At 38.0% G+C, this 20,447-nt stretch overlaps 1 protein-coding gene and 1 pseudogene across 9 annotated transcripts in view; one reads left to right on the plus strand and one right to left on the minus strand.

Annotated features, from left to right (window-relative positions):
- DNAH9 (dynein axonemal heavy chain 9) overlaps positions 1 to 20,447 on the plus strand; it is a 755,194-nt gene that overhangs the window by 255,435 nt on the left and 479,312 nt on the right. For all 9 annotated transcript variants that reach the window (XM_056817453.1, XM_056817454.1, XM_016430769.2 and 6 more), the window contains 3 exons: positions 11,154 to 11,279; positions 13,016 to 13,255; positions 13,803 to 13,963. In XM_056817453.1, the coding sequence (XP_056673431.1) occupies positions 11,154 to 11,279; positions 13,016 to 13,255; positions 13,803 to 13,963 (527 nt within the window). The remainder of the gene's footprint in view (positions 1 to 11,153; positions 11,280 to 13,015; positions 13,256 to 13,802; positions 13,964 to 20,447) is intronic.
- On the minus strand, positions 7,350 to 10,455 carry LOC130457596 (vesicle transport protein SEC20-like; annotated as a pseudogene).

Here is a 20,447-nt window from a genome sequence, read left to right on the forward strand (position 1 = left end):
TACTCACTGGGGTGTAGAATTCTATCCTAACCTATAGAGAAATAGGAAGAGGATAAGACAAGGGCAGGGAAGATGGTAATAGGAGGGAGGAGGAAGTTGGAGGGGTGGTGATTAAAAGCAAATCACCTACGAGGAGGAACAAGGTAAAAGGGAAAATAAAAAAACAGGTTAAAAAGGGGGAAATAAGATGGAGGGGAATACTAGTAGTCTCTCGGAAGCCGAGAATGATGATTGTCTTTGTGCATTATCATCTATTGATGTACCCTCATGTGGCTTTGAAGTCCAAAGACTGAGGCACAGAGTTTGTGGCACATGGGGCATGGAACACCAGTTGTTACGGGAGGTGCGGTTGTGGCCTGGTGTCGGCGTTCACACTCAGTGGCAAGACGTCGACGTCGTTCATCTTCAAAGGTGGTGGCGGCATGGTTAATGTGGGTACGCCAGCTGGTTCTGTCAGAGGCAGCAAGTTCTAGTTGCTTTGGTGTAACGCCAGCCCACTTCAGGTTGGACTTTAGCTGATCCTTGTATCTTTTCTTTGGTCGACCTTGTTTCCTGAGTCCAGCTGACAGTTCACCATAGAATACCTGTCTTGGTATTCGCTGTGGGTTCATGAGGATGACAAGTCCAGACCATCGTAGCTGGGTTTTGAGGACTATTACTTTGATGCTCGATGGAGTTGGTTCTGTCAAGGACTTTCTGATTGGGGATTCGGTCCTGCCATTGGATCCTCATGATTGACCGGAGAGAGCATTGGTGGAATTGCTCCAGTTGTTTCATGTGCTTCTGGTACAGTGTCCATGTCTCACAACTGCAGAGGAGCGAACTGAGGACCACTGCGTTATACACTTTGAGCTTCTTTGCAGTGCTTATACCACTGTGTTGGAGGACTTTAGAGTGCAGCCTCCCGAGTGCCTGGCTGGCCTTTTGGATCATGGCATTGATCTCATGATCTAGGGACCCGTCGTTGGCGATGGTGCTGCCCAGGTACTTAAAAGTGTTGACTTTAGAAAGCTGTGTGCCATCGATAGTTATGCACGGCTGGTTAGTTGGCCTCCCTGGTGCGGGTTGAAACAGCACCTCTATTTTGCTGAGGCTGATAGTCAGGCCAAACAGTTTTGTTGCAGTAGAGAACCTGTCCACAATGATTTGAAGGTGATTTTCTTGGTGGGCCATGATAGCACAGTCATATGTGAAGAGAGCTTCCAGGATGAGTCTCTCTGTTGTCTTTGTTTTTGCGGTCAGGTGGCGAAGGTCGAATAGTGAGCCATCCAGGCAGTATTTCATGTAGACACCCAGGTCTAGATCCATCACAGCATGTTGTAATACTTGGGTAAAAAATAGGTTGAATAGCACCGGAGCAAGGATGCAGCCTTGTTTCATGCCATTGGAGATGTTGAAGCGGTTGGAAGTCTCTCCACATGGAAAGGGGATATTTATATATATATATATATAGTCATGTCATATCTACATGAAAGAGCTGGATCAGTTTGACGAATTTTGCTGGGCAACTGAGCTTGCTGAGGATCACCCACAATGTGTCCCTGTTCACTGTGTCGAACACCTTCGTCAGGTCTATGAAGACAATGTATAGATTCTGCTCAAGGCATTTTCCTGCATTTGCCTCAGAGTGAAGACCATGTCGATTGTGCTGCGATCTGGTCGGAAGCCGCATTGTGATTCAGGTAGGTTCTGCTCTGAGACAGATGACAAGAGTCTGTTGAATATAACACGGGTGAGGATCTTTCCAGCAGTGGAGAGTAGTGAGATGCCTCTGTAGTTGTCACAGGCTGCTCATGTGCCTTTGTTCTTGTATAGGACTATGATAGAGGCATCTCTGAGTTCTGAGGGCACGTCTTCCTCTTCCCATATGCTGGTCAGCACTATATGGAATGCCTGAAGCTCCTTTCCATTTAAGGCCTTGTACACCTCGGTTGGGATCCCGTCGTTACCGGGTGCCTTGCCTGCACTCATTTGTTTAATGGCTTTTTGGACTTCTTCTAATGAAGGAGGGACATCAAGTTGCTCGATGATGCTGTTTTGGGGGATCTGGTCAAGGGCCCTTTGGTCGACTGAGGAGGGTAGGTTGAAGAGCTGACTGAAGTGTTCTTTCCACCTGTTGCTGATGCCTTTTTTATCTTTTATGAGAGTGTCACAGTCAGAGGATAGCAAGGGGGTGGTGGCAGATTTTAATGGCCCATAGACAGTCTTGAGGGCACTGAAAAATTGTTTATAGTTTTTTTGTGTCAGCAAAGCACTGGATTTCTTTTGCCTTTTTTTCCCACCATCGGTCTTGCATTTTCCTGATCGCACACTGCGCCGTGGCTTGGAGAGACTTAAATCTGTCCTTTTAAGGAGCAGAGTTTGGGTTATTTTGCCACTCCATAAAGGCTTTGTTCTTTTTGTTCAACAGGTCTTCAATAGCAGTGTTGTTCTCGTCAAACCAGTCCTGGTGGTTGTGTTGTTTGGGGCCTAGGACTGCCTTTGATGTTTCCGTCACTGCATCTCTGAACTGGTTCTATCTCTCGGTTGGACTTCCAGTGAGTGTGGTCCCTTGACAGACAGTTTGTCGTCCAGGCAGAACTGGAATGTTTGCAGATAAAATGGATCTCTGAGACAACTCACATTGTAAAATGCGCGGACTATCTGGGCGCGTTTTGGATGACGAGGCACAATACCTATTTGAAGAGTTGCTCTAACCAATCCGTGGTCTGTCCAGCATTCAGCTCCTCTCATGGCTCTGGTGATCTGTACATCCTGGATGTCTCGCCGGTGTACAATGATATAGTCAATGAGATGCCACTGTTTTGATCGCGGATGCATCCACGTTGTTTTATATATTTGTTTGCCATTCTGAACACAGTGTTTGTGATGGTGAGTTCGGGCTCTGAGCATTTGCTAAGTAGCAGTATGCCATTGTTGTTCATTTTGCCCACGCTGTGTTTGCTGAGCACTCCTTTCCATCTTTCATGGTTCTGGTCAACGCGGGCGTTAAAGTCTCCCAGTAGTATCAGCTTGTCATTGGTGGGCACTGAGTGCAAGACAGTGCTCAGGTCAGAGTAGAACTGCTCGATGGTCTCCTCTGTGCTGGTCAGTGTTGGGGCATATGCGCTGATGATTGTGGCATACTGGTCTTTGCTGAGAGGTAAACGGATCTTCATGAGCCTCTCGCTGATGCCCACAGGCAAGTCTGGCAGTAGTTTAAGCAAGTTGGTCTTGATGGCCAGGCCAACACAGACAGAAGACAGAAGATTCTGTCTTCACTTGTAGCTCTACCTTTCCAGAAGAAGGTGTATCCAGTGGTGCAATGAAGCTCAAAGTGAACAACGTAGTGGTCCTCAGCTCGCTCCTGTATGGTTGCGAGACATGGACACTGTACTGGAAGCACATGAAATAGCTGGAGCAATTCCACCAAAGTTCTCTCCAGTCAATCATGAGGATCCGATGGCAGGACCAAATCACCAATCAGGAAGTTCTCGACAGAGCCAACTCCATCGAGCATCGAAGTAATGGTCCTCAAAACGCAGCTACTATTGTCTGGACACATCATCCGCATGGACTCACAGCGAATACCAAGACAGATATTCTATGGTGAACTGTCAGCTGGACTCAGGAAACAAGGTCGACCAAAGAAAAGATACAAGGATCAGCTAAAGTCCAACTTGAAGTGGACTGGCGTTACACCAAAGCAACTAGAACTTGCTGCCTCTGACAGAACAAGCTGGCATACCCACATTAACCATGCCGCCACCACCTTTGAAGATGAATGACGTTGACGTCTTGCCACTGCGCGTGAACGCCGATACCAGGCCACAACCATACCTCCTGTAACAACTGGTGTTCCATGCCCCATGTGCGACAAACTCTGCGCCTCAGCCTTTGGACTCCAAAGCCACATGAGGGTACATCAATAGATGATAATGCACAAAGACAATCATCATTCTCGACTTCCGAGAGATTACTACTACTAATTAGACCTTTGTCAGAGGTTTTTGTTATGAAGATTGTTTCCCAATTTGTTGCTTCCCTTCTAATTCTGTATGCATACATTTTGATTGTACAAAACTTTTTAATTTGATGAAATCAAAATTATTGGTTTTATATTTTGTGATTTTCTTCCAGCTCTTGCTTGGTTTTAAAGTCTTTCCTTTCCCATAGATCTGACATGTATACTATTCTTTGGCAAATTTGCTTATAGTTTCCTTCTTTATATTCAGGTCATTTACCCATTCTGAGTTTATCTTGGTGTAGGGTGTGAGATGTTGATCCAAACCTAACCTCTCCCATACTGTCTTCCAATTTTCCCAGCAGTTTTGATCAAATAGTGGGTTTTGGTCCCCAAACCCAGGATCTTTGGGCTTATCATGGACTGTCTTGCTGAGGTCATTTACCCCAAGTTTATTCCACTGATCTTTCTGTCTCTTATCCAGTACTAAATTGTTTTGATGATGACTGCTTTATAGTTTGAGATCTGGGATTGCAAGGACTCCTTCCTTTGCATTTTATTCATGATTTCCTTGGATATCCTTGATCTTTTGTTCTTCCAAATGAACTTTGTTATGGCTTTTTCTAATTCAGTAAAAAAAAAATTTTGGTAGTTCAATGGGTATGGCACTAAATAATTACATTAATTTGGATAGGATTGTCATTTTTATTATGTTAGCTGGTCCTACCCATGAGCAATTGATGTTTTTCCAGTTTTTCAGATCTGTGTGGAGAGTGTTTTGTAGTTGGGTTCATATAGTTCCTGTGTTTGTCTTGGCAAATAGATTCCTAAGTATTTTCTATTGTCTAGGGTTATTTTTTTTTACCTTCCAGACACCTTCTATGACCTTCTATGGCCTTCTACCTTCTATGACCACTTACTAAATTCTGTGATTTCGTTACATGATCCAATTATCAAAATCAAAATCATTTTAAAGACATCTAATCCCAAAAATGAAAATAACCAGAGCTGTATACATTCACAAAATATATATATATATATATATATATATATATATATATATAAAGCTGAATGCTCACAATATTTTTATACCTTTAGCATGCCACACATCCTTTTGTAGTAAATTATTTTATACAATTTGGTACTGAGTAAACAAGTAGTTGAAACATTCTTGACATATTCATAAAAACATACTTTTGTCACATTAGATATCAAGCATTTCTTTGATAAACAATCTATTTTCTCATGTCTAGCCTTAGGTACAGCCCATAGAATTTTTAATTGATATCTTTTGTTTTTATTACTTAAATTTCCCCTTATATCCCTCCTTATCCCCACTCCCAGAGAGCTATCCCTTATAACAAAGAATTCCTTAAATAATAGGAGAAATATTCAGCAAAATTGATCAATAAATTGAAAAAAATCTGGCAATATGTACAATATTCCACATTTGCAACCTTCCTCCCTCATTGAAAGAGTGGGAGAAATTGTCATCTTATATATCTTCTTTGGAGCCAAGCTTGTCATCTGTATTTTGCAACATTTTTAATTTTCTTGTGGTTATCATTGTGTATTGTTCTCTTACTCTGCTTACTTCGCATCAGTTCATAGAAGTCTTTTCATGATTCTCTGTATTCATCATATCTTAAAGCACAATAATATATTCCATCAAATATTAATCTTTATTCAATATAATCTGTAAAATGAAGAGGTTGGTATGGTTGATCCCTAAATACCTTTCTAGTTCTCAAGTCTTAATACAGCTCACTTTACAGGGTAAGTGGGGGTGAAACACTGTCCTCTACTGGATTTGTATGGAATCGGGTTAGCACTGTCTGGAATCGGGAAACATTTTAAATTTGGTATTCTGACTCAATCTGATTGCAAAGTATAAGTTATGATGACATCAGTGACATTTAATAAAAATTGGATTTGATTATGGTCCCCAGAAAAGCTAAATATCATCTTATCTACAAATTAAAAATAAGAATAGGAAATGTAAAATGTAAGGATTTCTAGGATATTAACAACAGCTAAATAGGAAAGAAAACTTTTAAGAATACAAAATCCTTATTTGAAGTCTTTCTTCTATATTTATGACAGGAGTCAGACCGAGAATTTTCCATCTATACTTCAATTCTAAGCTTAAAATTACATGTGTATATTATATGTATAGATTAAGTATATCACCCATTTCAATTAAAAGCACTCATTTTCTTCCTATCTCACCTTTTTCATTTTTTAAAAAAATAAAAGATCTTTAAGGCAAGAAGGTTATAATCTGGAGTCCTTCATAATACTGGTGGGAGTAACTCTTGGAGTACCCTCAATCACTTTTAAAACAAGAAAAACAAAACCCAAACATACGGACATGTACATAGATAGCTTTAAGAATCACTGCTCTCTTAGGGTTTGAAGGTAATGCTCATTTCTCCTAGCTATCCAGTAGTGAGGTAGGAAGCAGAAATGTAATCATTCTCATTTTGCAGATGAAGAAACAGGCTCAAAAAGTTTAAGTGAGTTTTCCAAAGAAGCTTTGACTTCTTCAGTATTGGGCAGAGGAGGTTCTTCAGCCAATACACATGCATCACAATCCCTCCATGTCTCAGCAAAAGATTTTAAGGGGTTGCTATGGCTAGAAGGAAAATTTACTATCTTTTGGTCAACCTCCTAGTAATGGGTCTTTCAATTTATTGAGGCTGGACCCATACTCAAAGTCTTGGTTAGGTAGGAAAACTTGTGTTCCCCTGGCATGGCCCAGATCAATCCATGTCAAGATGATCCAAAAGAATTTTAGTGGGGCTATATCTGAAAATATATTATATATTCTATACATAAATATATATAAATACATACTATGGAGGATTAAGTATATATTATTCAAAACATTTTAATTACTAATATGTACAAACCAATTATGTCTGTAATTTGGTGTCTAGTTAAAATATAAAAGATATGTCCAAATCTATACATACATAAATGTGTACATATATATAAATAACCTATCAGGCAGGTTTACACATTACAGGTTTCATTTTTGTAAGATCTAAAAAGGACAATTTTTTCCTTCTGATAACCACTTTGGCATCCTCTGTTCTTCTGGGGAGAGGGAGAGGGAGAGAGAGAGACAGAGAGAGAGAGAGACAGAGAGAGAGAGAGAGAGAGAGAGAGAGAGAGAGAGAGAGAGAGAGAGAGAGAGAGAGAGAGAGGAGGGAGGGAGGGAGGGAGGGAGAGAGAGAAATGGAGGGAGGGAGGGAGGGAGGGAGAGAGAGAAAGGGGGAGAGAGAAAGGGGGGGAGGGAGAGTTCATATGTTAGCAGCATCTGCCTGTGTGTATGTATATATTCTCTAGATTATAGCTCTCTCTCATTAGAATAATGAATAATTGCAACATAGGAACCCTTATATTAGATGCTGTATGGCTTATGGAGCCAGAAGAAAATGTTACCAATAATGATTTAACAAATTTTGCCATAGAAACTATATATGGTTTGATGACTAGGTCTAATGATTTACACTTAGGCACCATTTCCCAGTTTCAGTCCAGGATTCCAGACACATCACTTCCCCATAGCTTCTTCAAACCATGCCTTCTAACTACCAGTGCCAAAATTGTGTTGTGTTTGATTTACTTCACAGACTTAAACAATGCTGTTGCTGTCTTGGTCTCGCCTGCTCCTGAGCCCCATCGGCTATTTTTAATTTGAGATGCTACAGGTGCCAGGCAACCCTAGAGATGGTAGCCATAGAATGGGGGAGGGTTGTGTGCAGGCTCCATTCAGCCTCACTCCTCAGCCTTCTGAGGCTATAAATAGTCAGGAAGACTGGTATTGAGAAAGCTGGGGAATAAAAGGCCAGCCAAATCTGTAGAACAAGATTTTGTCACCTTCAGGCCTGTTCTCACCCAGCTCTTACTCCACTGGCACTCAGGACCAGGAAGGACTCAGGCAGACATTTGGTGTCTGCCTAGCCCCATCTTGCTCTTTTTGGTCATACTTAGCTTTGGCCCTTTCAGATGATGAGCTGATAGAGGAGATCAGACTATTAATCTGTTCTGTATTCTGACTGCCTAGCCTAGTCTGGTATGCCACTTATCACAGCAACTTTAAGGAATATTTCTAAAAGTTCAAGAAGCTAACTTAGAAGTATTTCAGCATAAAGATATATAGTGTATATAGTCTCATGGTGACATGTTATAAACTCAGATTGCATTTTGTTCTCATAACAATCAGATTTGTTAAGTAATAATGGATAAAAATTTATGATCTTTCCTTCCCTCCCATTGTCTTTCCTTTTAGTTCTCTTCAATCTAGAACTCAAGGCATTCTAGGTGGGTGAAAAGGAGGAAGAGAGAAAGGGAGAGAAGAAATGAGAGATGTCCATCAGATACACAAAGGCAGCCTCAGATCATAAACTGTTTAGGCAGAACAAATGTTGGGCCTGGGGATTTCAGAATTTCAATGTCTTTGTAAGCTTCCCAAATAAATGCTTTCCTTCAAATCTTTTCCCTACCTCTTACAAAAGAATGCTGGCAAACCCCAGGGTATTTCCATTTAAGAAACTGAACAATTTGAATAAATAAACCTGACATACTTTAGTTTGAGCTGGCAGCACTGGCTGAACTCAGAGGAACAGAGGATTCATAACTGGTTGTCAAAAGAAAAGATGGTCTTATAAATCTTACAAAAATGGAAAAAGCCTCTTTTTTAGAGGTACAGTAGCCAGAAAGAGAGCAAGAGCAAGAAAAATAAGCAGCTTGTCTGTCAATTCTCTACGGTTGTATTTTGTGATGAGCTTTCGTCCCAACTGGATAGTTCCTGACATAGACTTAAATTCTTCATTTGCATTCAGGATAGTTCGAGTAGAATTTGCTAAAATCTGCATGGCTTCCTCTCTCTGGTGAACCTGCTGGGACATCATTCTGCTGATACCCATCAAGCTTTCTGTGATGCTGCTGAAAGTCTGGGCCAGGGACTCCTTAGTAGTTTTTCTCTGCCTCATGTCACCTCCTTGAAGAAGTTCTGCTTTTTCTAAATTGTCAATTGCAATTTTACAAGCAAGATTTGCTTTTCTCCATGCAGTCTGATTGCTGAGCATCTGCTTTTTGTGATTCTCAACTTCCTGAAGCAAAGCTTGTTTCTCAGATTCTTTATCCTATTCTTTAGCTATCTGCTCAAGCTCTTGTATTTTGAGTCGTAAGTGGTGAAACTTCTCCTTCACTTTGGCATTTAGTTCTGTAAGAGTGCTCAATGGTCCTGAGCAATCCCGGATATCCTGGATAAACGCTTTAACCTCCAAGTCGAATATGACAATCTCTTGGTTACAGATCCGGACGGGCCGTCCAAGGTAGTTGCCATCTTCAGGACCAGCTATGGGCCTCCATCTAGGGTTATTTTAATGGAATATCTCTTTCTAATTCTTGCTGCTGAGATGTGTTGGAGATATGTAGAAATGCTGATGACTTATGTGGGTTTATTTTGTATCCTGCAACTTTGCTAAAGTTGTTGATTATTTTGACTAGCTTTTTGGTTGATTCTCTAGGATTCTTTAAGTAGACCATCATATCATCTGCAAAGAATGATAGCTCAGTCCCCTCATTGCCAAGTTTAACACCTTCAATTTCTTTTTCTTCTCTAATTGCTACAGCTAGTGTTTCTAGTACAACGTTAAATAATAGAGGTGATAATGGGCATCCTTGTTTCACTCCTGATCTTACTGGGAAGGCTTCTAAAGTTTATCTCCATTGCAGATGATGTTTGCTGATGGTTTTAGATATATACTGTTTATTATTTTTAGGAAAGGCCCTTCTATTCATATACTTTTTAGTGTTTTCAATAGGAAGGGGTGTTGTATTTTGTCAAAGGCTTTTTTCTGCATCTGTTGAGATAATCATGTGATTTTTGTCAGTTTGCTTGTTAATATCATTAATTATGTGTATGGTTTTCCTAATATTGAACCATCCTTGCATTCCTGCTTTGAATCCTACCTGGTCATAGTGAATAACCCTTGTGATGACTTGCTGGAATCTTTTTTCTGGTATCCTATTGAAGATTTTTGCATCTATATTCCTTAAGGAGATTGGTCTATAGTTTTCTTTCTCTGTTTTTGAACCTGCCTGGCTTTGGAATCAGTACCATATTCCTTCCTTCCTTCCTTCCTTCCTTCCTTCCTTCCTTCCTTCCTTCCTTCCTTCCTTCCTTCCTTCCTTCCTTCCTTCCTTCCTTCCTTCCTTCCTTCCTTCCTTCTTTCCTTCCTTCCTTTCTTCTTTCCCCAGTTTTGGAAACCACAAAATTAAAAACACAATCAAAGAAATAAATAAAACTTTTGTTTATGGTACAAAAAACTAGCATTTACTTAACAGAGAACTAAGTAAAGTTGAAGATATCAACTCAATATGGTTCCTTATGATTAACAGCAGCATTCTGAGTCAGTACAAACACACACTGTAACTCCTTTGCAAATTTCCAAATCATCCTTGGCTACCCCATCCCTACCTGTGTTATCTTTTCCCATCTGAATGTAGGTTCTTTGGCAGCAAAAACTGTCTTTGCTTTGATTTTTACAAATCCAATATTTAGCACAGTGCGCAATACATAATATTTACTTAATAAATGTTTTTTTCAGTCATTCTTAGCATTTTATCATTTGTTCCTCCATTCTAATAATTATTTCAAATTCAAAGAATTGTGTGTACCTTTTATCCCTTTAACAGTTTTCTATCCCACATACTAAATTGCTTAATGCAGCTATAAGTTACTGTGAGAGGTGTGATAGAGAACACAGCTTATTGATTGATGTGGGATCTTAACCACTTTTGACCAGAACCATAAGTCACATAATTATTTTGGGTCTAATTTCCTTCATTTATAAAATAAGAGCATTAAAATAGATTAATTTCTAGCTCCAAAATCTTTAATGTTGTGATTTCCTTAAGTATACCTTATTCCTGAATTTTCTAATTTGGGTTCATATCACAAAAGTAAATGAAAACTAAACTGGATCCCCTTATAAGTCCTAAAACTGAAATTATATCCTCAAAAAAGAAGGTAAAGTGATAATTAAATCTTGCTAAAGCATTGTGTTATCTCAAGATCTCCTAAGAGGCTATCTTTTAACAAACCATTCATCTTCCTTTATCTTCATCTGTTATATTATGATAATCATAACTGCCTCAGTGTATAGAAGCAATCTCTGACTTTGAATTCTTTTAGGTTGAACTCTGGTTGAATAATGTGCTCAATCACATGAGGGCCACCGTGAGACATGAAATGACAGAAGGTGTCACTGCCTATGAAGAGAAACCTAGGGAACAGTGGCTCTTTGACTACCCTGCTCAGGTATTTCCCTTATGAGGGCTCTTCTGTGCCTGGAAATTTTCTCCAACTGATACTCTCTTTGTGACTTCAAAAGTGAGTTTCCCCTATTTTCAGCCTTGAAGCTTTGAAGGATTTGTGAAACCATAACTGAGAAATTTTCAAAATAAGCAAAGTAATGTTTTAAAAGGGGAAAGGACTTAGACACAAAATCTCTACATCACGTCCAAATTTGAGCTGTCATTTTTAAAAATTTTATTTAATTAATGAATTAAGAATATTTTGTCATGGTTACATGATTCACATTCTTTCCTTCCCCTCCTCTCTTCCCCCTCCCATGGCCAATGAGCAATTTAATTAGGTTTTACATGTATAATTAATTGATCAAGACCTATTTCCATATTATTAATAATTGCATTAGAGTGATCATTTAGAGTCTACATCCCTAATCATATCCCCATTAAAACATGTGATCAAGAAAATGTTTTTCTTCTGTGTTTCTACTCCAACAGTTCTTTCTCTGGATGTGGTTAGTATTCTTTCTTGTAAGCCCTTCAGAATTGTCCTAGATCATTGCATTGCTGCTAGTAGAGAAGTACATTATATTCGATTGTGCCACAGTGTATAAGTCTCTATGTACAATGCTCTCCTGGTTCTGTTGAGCATTTTTGAAGGCCAAGAGCTTTCTTTGATACTCTTTCCTAAATGTAGGAAGACAGAAACATTCTGTAAATCAAAGGGAAAATAAATGGAACATATTCACATTCATATTCAAATCTGTTGCACTTCCCTCTGGACAAATTTCATTTTATGTTCACAGGACCATCATCACTAGGCATGGATATAAGGATGAGACAAATCACATTTTATGTCCCCTCCATGTAAAATCAAATTTAAAAACATATTAAGGTTGGTGTTGAGAGGAAAAAGAAGTAATAAGGGCCACATGCTGTCTGGGGAGTGTGAGTTGAAAAGAAAAACCTAATAGTTCTACTATCCTTGCTTTGCTTTATTTTGGTGGGAACAGATAATAGACAGGGAGGAAATTATGGCCTGATTATTTGTAGATGACCCTCAGATACATTTAGTCCTCAGAAAGTAGAACTATCTTACTTTCCCCCCTTCTAATTACATTTCTTAATCTTTTCAGAGCTATCTGCCCTGAATTTCCATACCCCAAAAGTAACTTTGCTTTCTGGCTTTGATTCTTGAATTGGAAGACCCTGCTTCAACAAAATCTACAAAATTTAGGGTACATAAATCCTAGTTGGCAAAATAGATAAACTGAGTAGTGATTATTTGCAATACAAAAGTATTTTACATGAAAAAAGTGATATCAGTCTTAACTGCCTTCAAAATAAAATTTAATTTTCAAAAGTAGAATTTACATGTGCCTTTGAAGGAGCACAATAATTGCATTGTTAGATATATTGTATTGCTATTCACAGAAAGAAAAAAATATGATTTAAATTAAATTAAGCACTACCCAGTAAAATTTAGCCATATAATATTTCAAGAGAGCACCTTAAAGGTTATCCTGAGTTTTTCAGTGAAATAGTTTTCAAAGTCAATGACTTTGCTTGAGCAATTCACCTCATGTAAACTATAATTTCCCAGGAACCAAGACTTTTTTCTGCTTCTTTATTTTAAGTAGTCCAATTCACTAAGTGCTTACTATAATGGTGTAAACTCAAGTGAAATAGGCAAGTGAAGCATTTGTAATAGCCTAGATCTCATAGAAATTATTCTTTACCCTACAGGTGGCCTTGACATGTACCCAGATCTGGTGGACCACTGAGGTGGGAATTTCCTTTGCCAGGCTGGAAGAAGGATATGAAAGTGCCATGAAGGACTATTATAAGAAACAAGTTACCCAACTGAACACCCTGATCACCATGCTAATTGGCCAGCTCTCCATGGGTGACCGTCAAAAAATCATGACCATCTGTACTATTGATGTGCATGCTCGAGATGTAGTTGCCAAGATGATCTCTCAGAAGGTTGGCTTCAGGCACCTTGGGCACCTGAGATTATGGGAGCCATACTTACTTTGTCCATATGGAATTTAGGATTCTTGAGAGCTATAAACCTACAATTCTGAGTGCCCTAAATCTATGCACAGTCAGAACAAATGAGTGGGGAATGAGGAGATAATAGTAATATGAGTAGTCATCTTTTGAATACTCCCTTACTGACCAATATATTAAAGATGCTATACTATAAGCCCCATGTTTTTTCCCTGCCAATGGCAATTGCTTACTAATGTTTTTCTATACTGAAAACTACTAATTGTTAACTATGTCAAAAGGTGTGTGTGTGAGAGAGAGAGAGAGAAAGAGAGACAGAGAATCCAAAACTAGATTACTTTGTGTTACTGGACAAAACTCTTCACATCTCTGAGATTCATTTTCCTCATCTGTCGCTAGTGTTCTATGAGTTTATGATTACATAAATCCCAGGCCCCTGTGTTGTCTGCCCAAAGTGCTAGCTATTGTCTGATTATAACCATAGGCCTTCATTTTTTACTATGTCTATTACTTTCTACAGGTAGAGAACACTCAGGCTTTTCTCTGGATGTCCCAGATGCGCCATCGGTGGGATGATGAGAAAAAGCACTGCTTTGCCAATATTTGTGATGCTGAATTCCTGTATTCCTATGAGTACCTGGGTAACACACCTCGCCTGGTGATTACCCCTCTGACAGACAGGTGAGTGCTAGATTCTATTCTCTCACAAACAAAATTTATAAGCCTGCCTTGATTGAGAAAGAATACAGAGTCATTTGCTCTGTAATTCTTCATTGCATGTTTGTCCAGGTAGGACATTGGGAATGTTTAGTCTGGGAAAGACAAGATAGAGATGAAGATGTAATAATTGTGTTCAAGTAATTGAAATACTGCCTTGTGTAGGTAGTCTTGTTCTTTTTTCCAAGAAGTCAGAAATAAAATTAATAGCTAGAAGTTACAAGGAGTCAAATTTGAGACTGTCATAAAAATCTTCCTAATCTTAGAGATGGCTGAAAACAGACTGCCACAAGAGAAATTTCCCTCACTAAATATCTTCAAGCAGAGGTTGGATAACCTTATCAGGTATATTTCAATGAATATTCCTTTCCATGTATAAATTGGACTAAATGGCTACTAAAGACCTCAAAATTCTGTGATTCTGTGACGAAAATTGACATGAAAAAAAAATGGTCTCTATCTCTACTCTCTTTCCTCTCTAATACATCCTTCACACAGCTACCAAAGAGATTTTCCAAAGGCATAAGTCTGGCAATGTGCTCAATAAAATTCATTAGTTCCCTATTGTCACTAAAACTAAATACAAACTCTTCTGTTTGGTATGTTAAGCACTTCAAAACCTGGTTCCTATGTACCTTGCCAGTCAAATTGTTCCCATTCATACACATTAACCGTCCTGTTAAACTATCCTTTCTGTATCTCACAAACATAATGCCCTATCTACCTTCTTTAATGTTTTTGACAGTCTCAGATGCCTGAACATACTCCCTCCTTATCTCTAGTTTCCTTCAGAACTCAGTTTTCTCTCAACTTTCTTTCAACTTTGATCATAGTATATTCTGGCAGGAAAGTCATTTACAGAAAATATTTCTCTCACTATACCCTAACACACTGTAGAAACTATCTTTGCAGTCCTTTGCACACCAGGAGAAATTGTCAATCACCCCTAGAATGAATGCCTTAATGTCTTCTCCCAGAAAGACTCCATATATACAAACACTACACAGGTTTACAAGTGCTTATACTTTCCCAGGAAGCAGTATGAATTGGCAGTTCTTTCCTATGAACATATTAGGGCAAAGTCTTACTTTTATTATAAATATCTGCTACTATGGGATCTAGGACAATATGTTTCTTACTATATCAGATGGACTTTCTTGACCAAAATGTCCAAAGTTATCAAGTAGTACTTAAATCATATTATCACAGAGTGAAGTGGCCTAGCTAGCATTAGAGGCTTTCTTGTACTATCCGTAATGTCATAGTGTGATGCAGAAAGAACTCCATTGCATAGCTTCAACTTATTTCACTTTTTCAAAAGTAAGGTATGCTCTAGATAATTTAATTTGAGTTTCCAAGAACCATGCCATCACTTTTTGGCTTATATAATTCTTAAAAAAAAAAAAACAAAACTTACCTTCCATATTGGAATCAATACTGTGTTAATATACCTAGGAAATGTCTAAGAGCCAAATTAGAACCCAGGACTTCCCAGCTCTCAGCCTGGATCTCAATCCCTTAAGCCCCTTAGCTGCTCCTCTGATGTTGAGTCTCAAAGCCCTTTATCTTGCGATTGTTCCCATTGCCAGTCATTGAAGTACAATTATGGCAAAAAGCATTGGTACATTAAAACAAAGTTAATAAACACACTAAGCTGTGAAAACATTATGACAAAGATCCATCTCCTTGCATATCACAAATTATCTTTATTCTTAGGGAATCACTTGGCTTTAGATTCACATGATCTATAAGACAGGATTTGCATTAACACAACTCTTATTCCTGTAGTGTATACTTAACTCTTAATTATGATTGTTACCTTTCTTAGACAAAGTTAGTGCAATCCAAAATGTAAGAGAAGAGATACTTTTCACTTTATACTTGATTTTGAGCACCATGTTTGAAATCTCAGTGACAACAAACAAACTGTGATTCATGGAGGTTAGTATTTTCCTGCTCTCTTGCTCTTTCAGATATATGACTGATTCTGACCTTGGTTTATATAATACAGAGCATGTTGATTAGGCTGTGGGGAGTAGTAATACTGCAAGTCTACTCCAGCAACCTTGAAACCTTGAAATCTTGAAAACTTTGACTCACTCTCCTTTAGCTGTGAAGCATCACTTTCTGCCAAACAGGGCAAGTCAGATATGGAATGGTTTGTGGTGTTTTGTTGTTTTTTTTTTAAACTTAACTTCTGTCTTAGAATCCACAGAGTGTAAACAGAAAAGAGATTAGGGTTAGACGGAGGTTAACTGACTTGCCTAGGGTTACATAGGTAGGAAGCATTGGAGGCCAAATTTTAACCCTGAACTTCCTGTATCTGGGTCTAGCTCTCTATCCATTTAGCCACCTAACTACTCCATGAATGAAAGGTTTTACATACAAATTTTCTCAAAATTAATATTTTCAATAAAATGGGCTATATTGTGGGGTAGTGAGTTTCTTATCATTAGATGTACTATAACAATCTTTTTTACTCCCTACAGTGAGGTTAACTTTTTTCTGGGTTATACATGTATTATATGCAAAATATATTTTATATTATTAATTTTTGAAAATGAATAATATCATAAAACCAAATCTCCAAAACATATACCCATATAAATAAGTGATAAATCATGTTTTCATCTGCATTCTGACACCAACAGTTCTTTCTATGGAGGTGGATAGCATTCTTTTCCTTTTTTTTAAATTTTATTTAGACAATTTAGAATATTATTCCTTGATTACAAGAATCATATTCTTTCCCTCCTCTCCCCCTCCCCATAGCTGACACGCAATTCCACTAGATTTTACATGTGTCCTTGAGCAGAACCTATTTCCATTTTGTTGATGTTTGCACTAGGATGATCATTTAGAGTCTATATCCCCAATCATATCTCCCTTGATCCATGTAATCGAGCAGTTTTCTTCAGTGTTTCTGCTCCCACACTTTTGCGGATATGGATATGTGGGATGTGGATAATGTTCTTTCTTGGAGATCCATCCAAGTTGTTCAGGATCACTGCATTAACTAACATCACTGCCACTAACGGAGAAGTCCATTACATTTGATTGTACCACAGTGCATCAGTCTCTGTGTATAATGTTCTCCTGGTTCTGTTCCTCTCACTCTGCATCAATTCCTGGAGGTCATTCCAGTTCCCATGGATTCTTCCAGTTTATTATTTCTTTGAGCACAATAGTATTCCATCACCAACATATACCACAACTTGTTCAGTCATTCCCCAATTGAGCGACACCCCTTTGTTTCCAGTTCTTTGCCACCAGAGAAAAAGTAGCTAACCTCAGAGTTGTTTTAATTTGCATTTCTGTAATCAAGAGTGATTTAGAACATTTTTATATGATTATTAATAGTTTTAATTTTTTTATCTGAAAACTGCCTGTTCATATCCTTCAACAATATATCAGTTGGGGAATTACTTGAATTCTTCTAAAATTGACTTAGTTCGTTATATATTTGAGAAATGAGGCATTTATTATTGAAATTTGTTATAAATTTTTTCCAGTTTGTTGTTTTCCTTTAAATTTGGTTGCATTGGTTTTGTTTGTACAAATCCTTTTAAAATTAATATAATCAAAATTTTATCATTTTACATATTATAATGTTCTCTATCTCTTGTTTTGATCATAAATTCTCCCTTTTTTCACAGATCTGATAGGTAAATTGTTCTATGTTCCTCTAATAACATCACTTTTCATGTTTAAATAATATACCCATTTTGACCTTACCTTGAGTGTGGATTATTGATCTAAACTTAATTTTTGCCACAATTTTTCAATTTTTCTAGAAGTTTCTACCAAATAGTGAGTTCTTTTTTTTTACATTATTTTATTTGGTCATTTTCATACATTATTCATTGGAAACAAAGATCATTTTCTTTTCCTCCCCACCCCCTCCTCCTGTCACCCCTCCCCTAGCCAATGCGCAATTCCACTAGGTATCACATGTGTCCTTGCTCAGAACCCATTTTCTTCTTGTTAGTATTTGCATTAGGGGGCTCATTTAGCTTCTCTCCTCAATCATATCCCCTCCACACCTGTAGTCAAACAGTTGCTTTTCCTCGGTGTTTTTACTCCCACAGTTTGTCCTCTGCTTGAGGATAGTGTTTTTTCTCAAAGATCCCTGCAGATTGTTCAGGGACATTGTAAAGCCATTAATGGAGAGATCCATTATATTCCATTGAACCACAGTGTATCAGTCTCTGTGTACAATGTTCTCCTTCTAATGCTCCTTTCGCTCTGCATCACCTCCTGGAGGTTATTCCAGTCTCCATGGAATTCCTCCACTTTATTATCCCTTTTAGCTCAATAGTATTACATCACCAACATATACCACAATTTATTCAGCCATTCCCCAATTGAGGGGCATCCCCTCATTTTCCAATTTTTTGCCACCACAAAGAGCGCAGCTATGAATATGCATGTACAAGTCTTTTTCCTTATTATCTCTTTGGGGTCCAAACCCAGCAGTGCTATGGGTGGATCAAAGGGCAGACAGTTCCAAATTACCCTCTAGAATGGATGGATCAATTCACAACCCCACCAGCAATGAATTAATGTCCTGACTTTGCCACATCCCCTCCAGCATTCATTACTTTCCTTTGCTGTCATATTAGCCAATCTGCTAGGTGTGAGGTGATACCTCAGAGTTGTTTTGATTTGCATCTCTGTGATTATAAGAGATTTAGAGCACTTTTTCATATGCTTATTAATAGTTTTGATTTCTTTAACTGAAAATGGCCTATTCATGTCCCTTGCCCATTTTTCAATTGGAGAATGCCTTGATTTTTTGTACAACTGGTTTAACTCTTTATGAATTTGAATAATTAGACCTTTGTCAGAGGTTTTTGTTATGAAAATTGTTTCCCAATTTATTGCCTCCCTTCTAATTTTAGTTACATTGGTTTTGTTTGTTCAGAAACTTTTTAATTTGATGTAATCAAAATTATTTATTTTATATTTTGTGACTCTTTCTAAGTCTTGCTTGGTTTTAAAATCTTTCCCTTCTCAAAGGTCTAACATGTATACTATTCTGTGTTCACCGAATTTACTTAAAGTTTCCTTCTTTATATTCAAGTCATTCACCCATTCTGAGTTTATCTTGGTGTAGGGTGTGAGGTGTTGATCCAAACTTAATCTCTCCCACACTGTCTTCCAATTTTCCCAGCAGTTTTTATCAAATACTGTATTTTTCTCCCAAAAGCTGAGGTCTTTGGGTTTGTCATAGACTGTCTTGCTGAGGTCATTTATGCCAAGTCTATTCCACTGATCCTCCTTTCTGTCTCTTAGCCAGTACCAAATTGTTTTGATGACCACTGCTTTTTAATATAGTTTGAGATCTGGGACTGCAAGGTCACCTTCTGTTGTATTTTTTTTTCATTATTTCCCTGGATATCCTTGATCCTTTTTTCTTCCAAATGAACTTTGTTATGGTTTTCTCTAATTCAGTAAAAAAATTTGGGGAAGTTCAATGGGTATGGCACTAAATAGATAGATAAGTTTGGGTAGGATTGTCATTTTTATTATGTTAGCTCGTCCCACCCATGAGCAATCAACGTTTTTCCAATTGTTTAGATCTAGATTAAATTGTGTGGAGAGTGTTTTGTAGTTGTGTTCATATAGTTCCTGTGTTTGTCTTGGCAGATAGATTCCTAAGTGTTTTATATTGTCTCGGGAGACTTTATATGGAATTTCTCTTTATAATTCTTGCTGCTGAACTGGGTTGGAGATATATAGAAATGCTGATGACTTATACGGGTTTCTTTCTTTTTTATTTATTTCTCCTGCAACTTTGCTAAAGTTGTTGATTATTTCGACTAGCTTTTTGGTTGATTCTCTAGGATTCTTTAAGTAAATCATCATATCATTCACAAAGAGTGACAGCTTGGTCTCCTCATTGCCAATTTTCATACCTTCAATTTCTTTTTCTTCTCTAATTGCTACTGCTAGTGTGTCTAGTGCAATATTAAATAGTAAAGGTGATAATGGGCATCCTTGTTTTACTCCTGATCTTATTGGGAAGGCTTCAAGTTTATCCCCATTGCATATGATGTTTGCTGATGGTTTTAGATATATACTATTTATTATTTTTAGGAAAGGCTCTTTTATTCCCATACTTTCTAGTGTTTTCAATACGAATGGGTGTTGTATTTTATCAAAGGCTTTTTCTGCATCTATTGAGATAATCATGTGATTTTTCTTGGTTTTCTTGTTAATATGGTCAATTATGTGGATGGTTTTCCAAATATTGAACCATCCTTGTATTTCTGGTTTGAACCCTACCTGATCATAGTGGATAACCCTTGTGATGACTTCTGGAGTCTTTTTGCTAGTATCCTATTTAAGATTTTTGCGTCTATATTCCTTAAGGAGATTGGTCTATAGTTTTCTTTCTCTGTTTTTAATCTGCCTGGCTTTGGGATCAGTACCATGTTTGTGTCAT

This window comes from Monodelphis domestica, chromosome 2, assembly GCF_027887165.1.
Source record: "Monodelphis domestica isolate mMonDom1 chromosome 2, mMonDom1.pri, whole genome shotgun sequence".
Taxonomy (NCBI): domain Eukaryota; kingdom Metazoa; phylum Chordata; class Mammalia; order Didelphimorphia; family Didelphidae; genus Monodelphis; species Monodelphis domestica.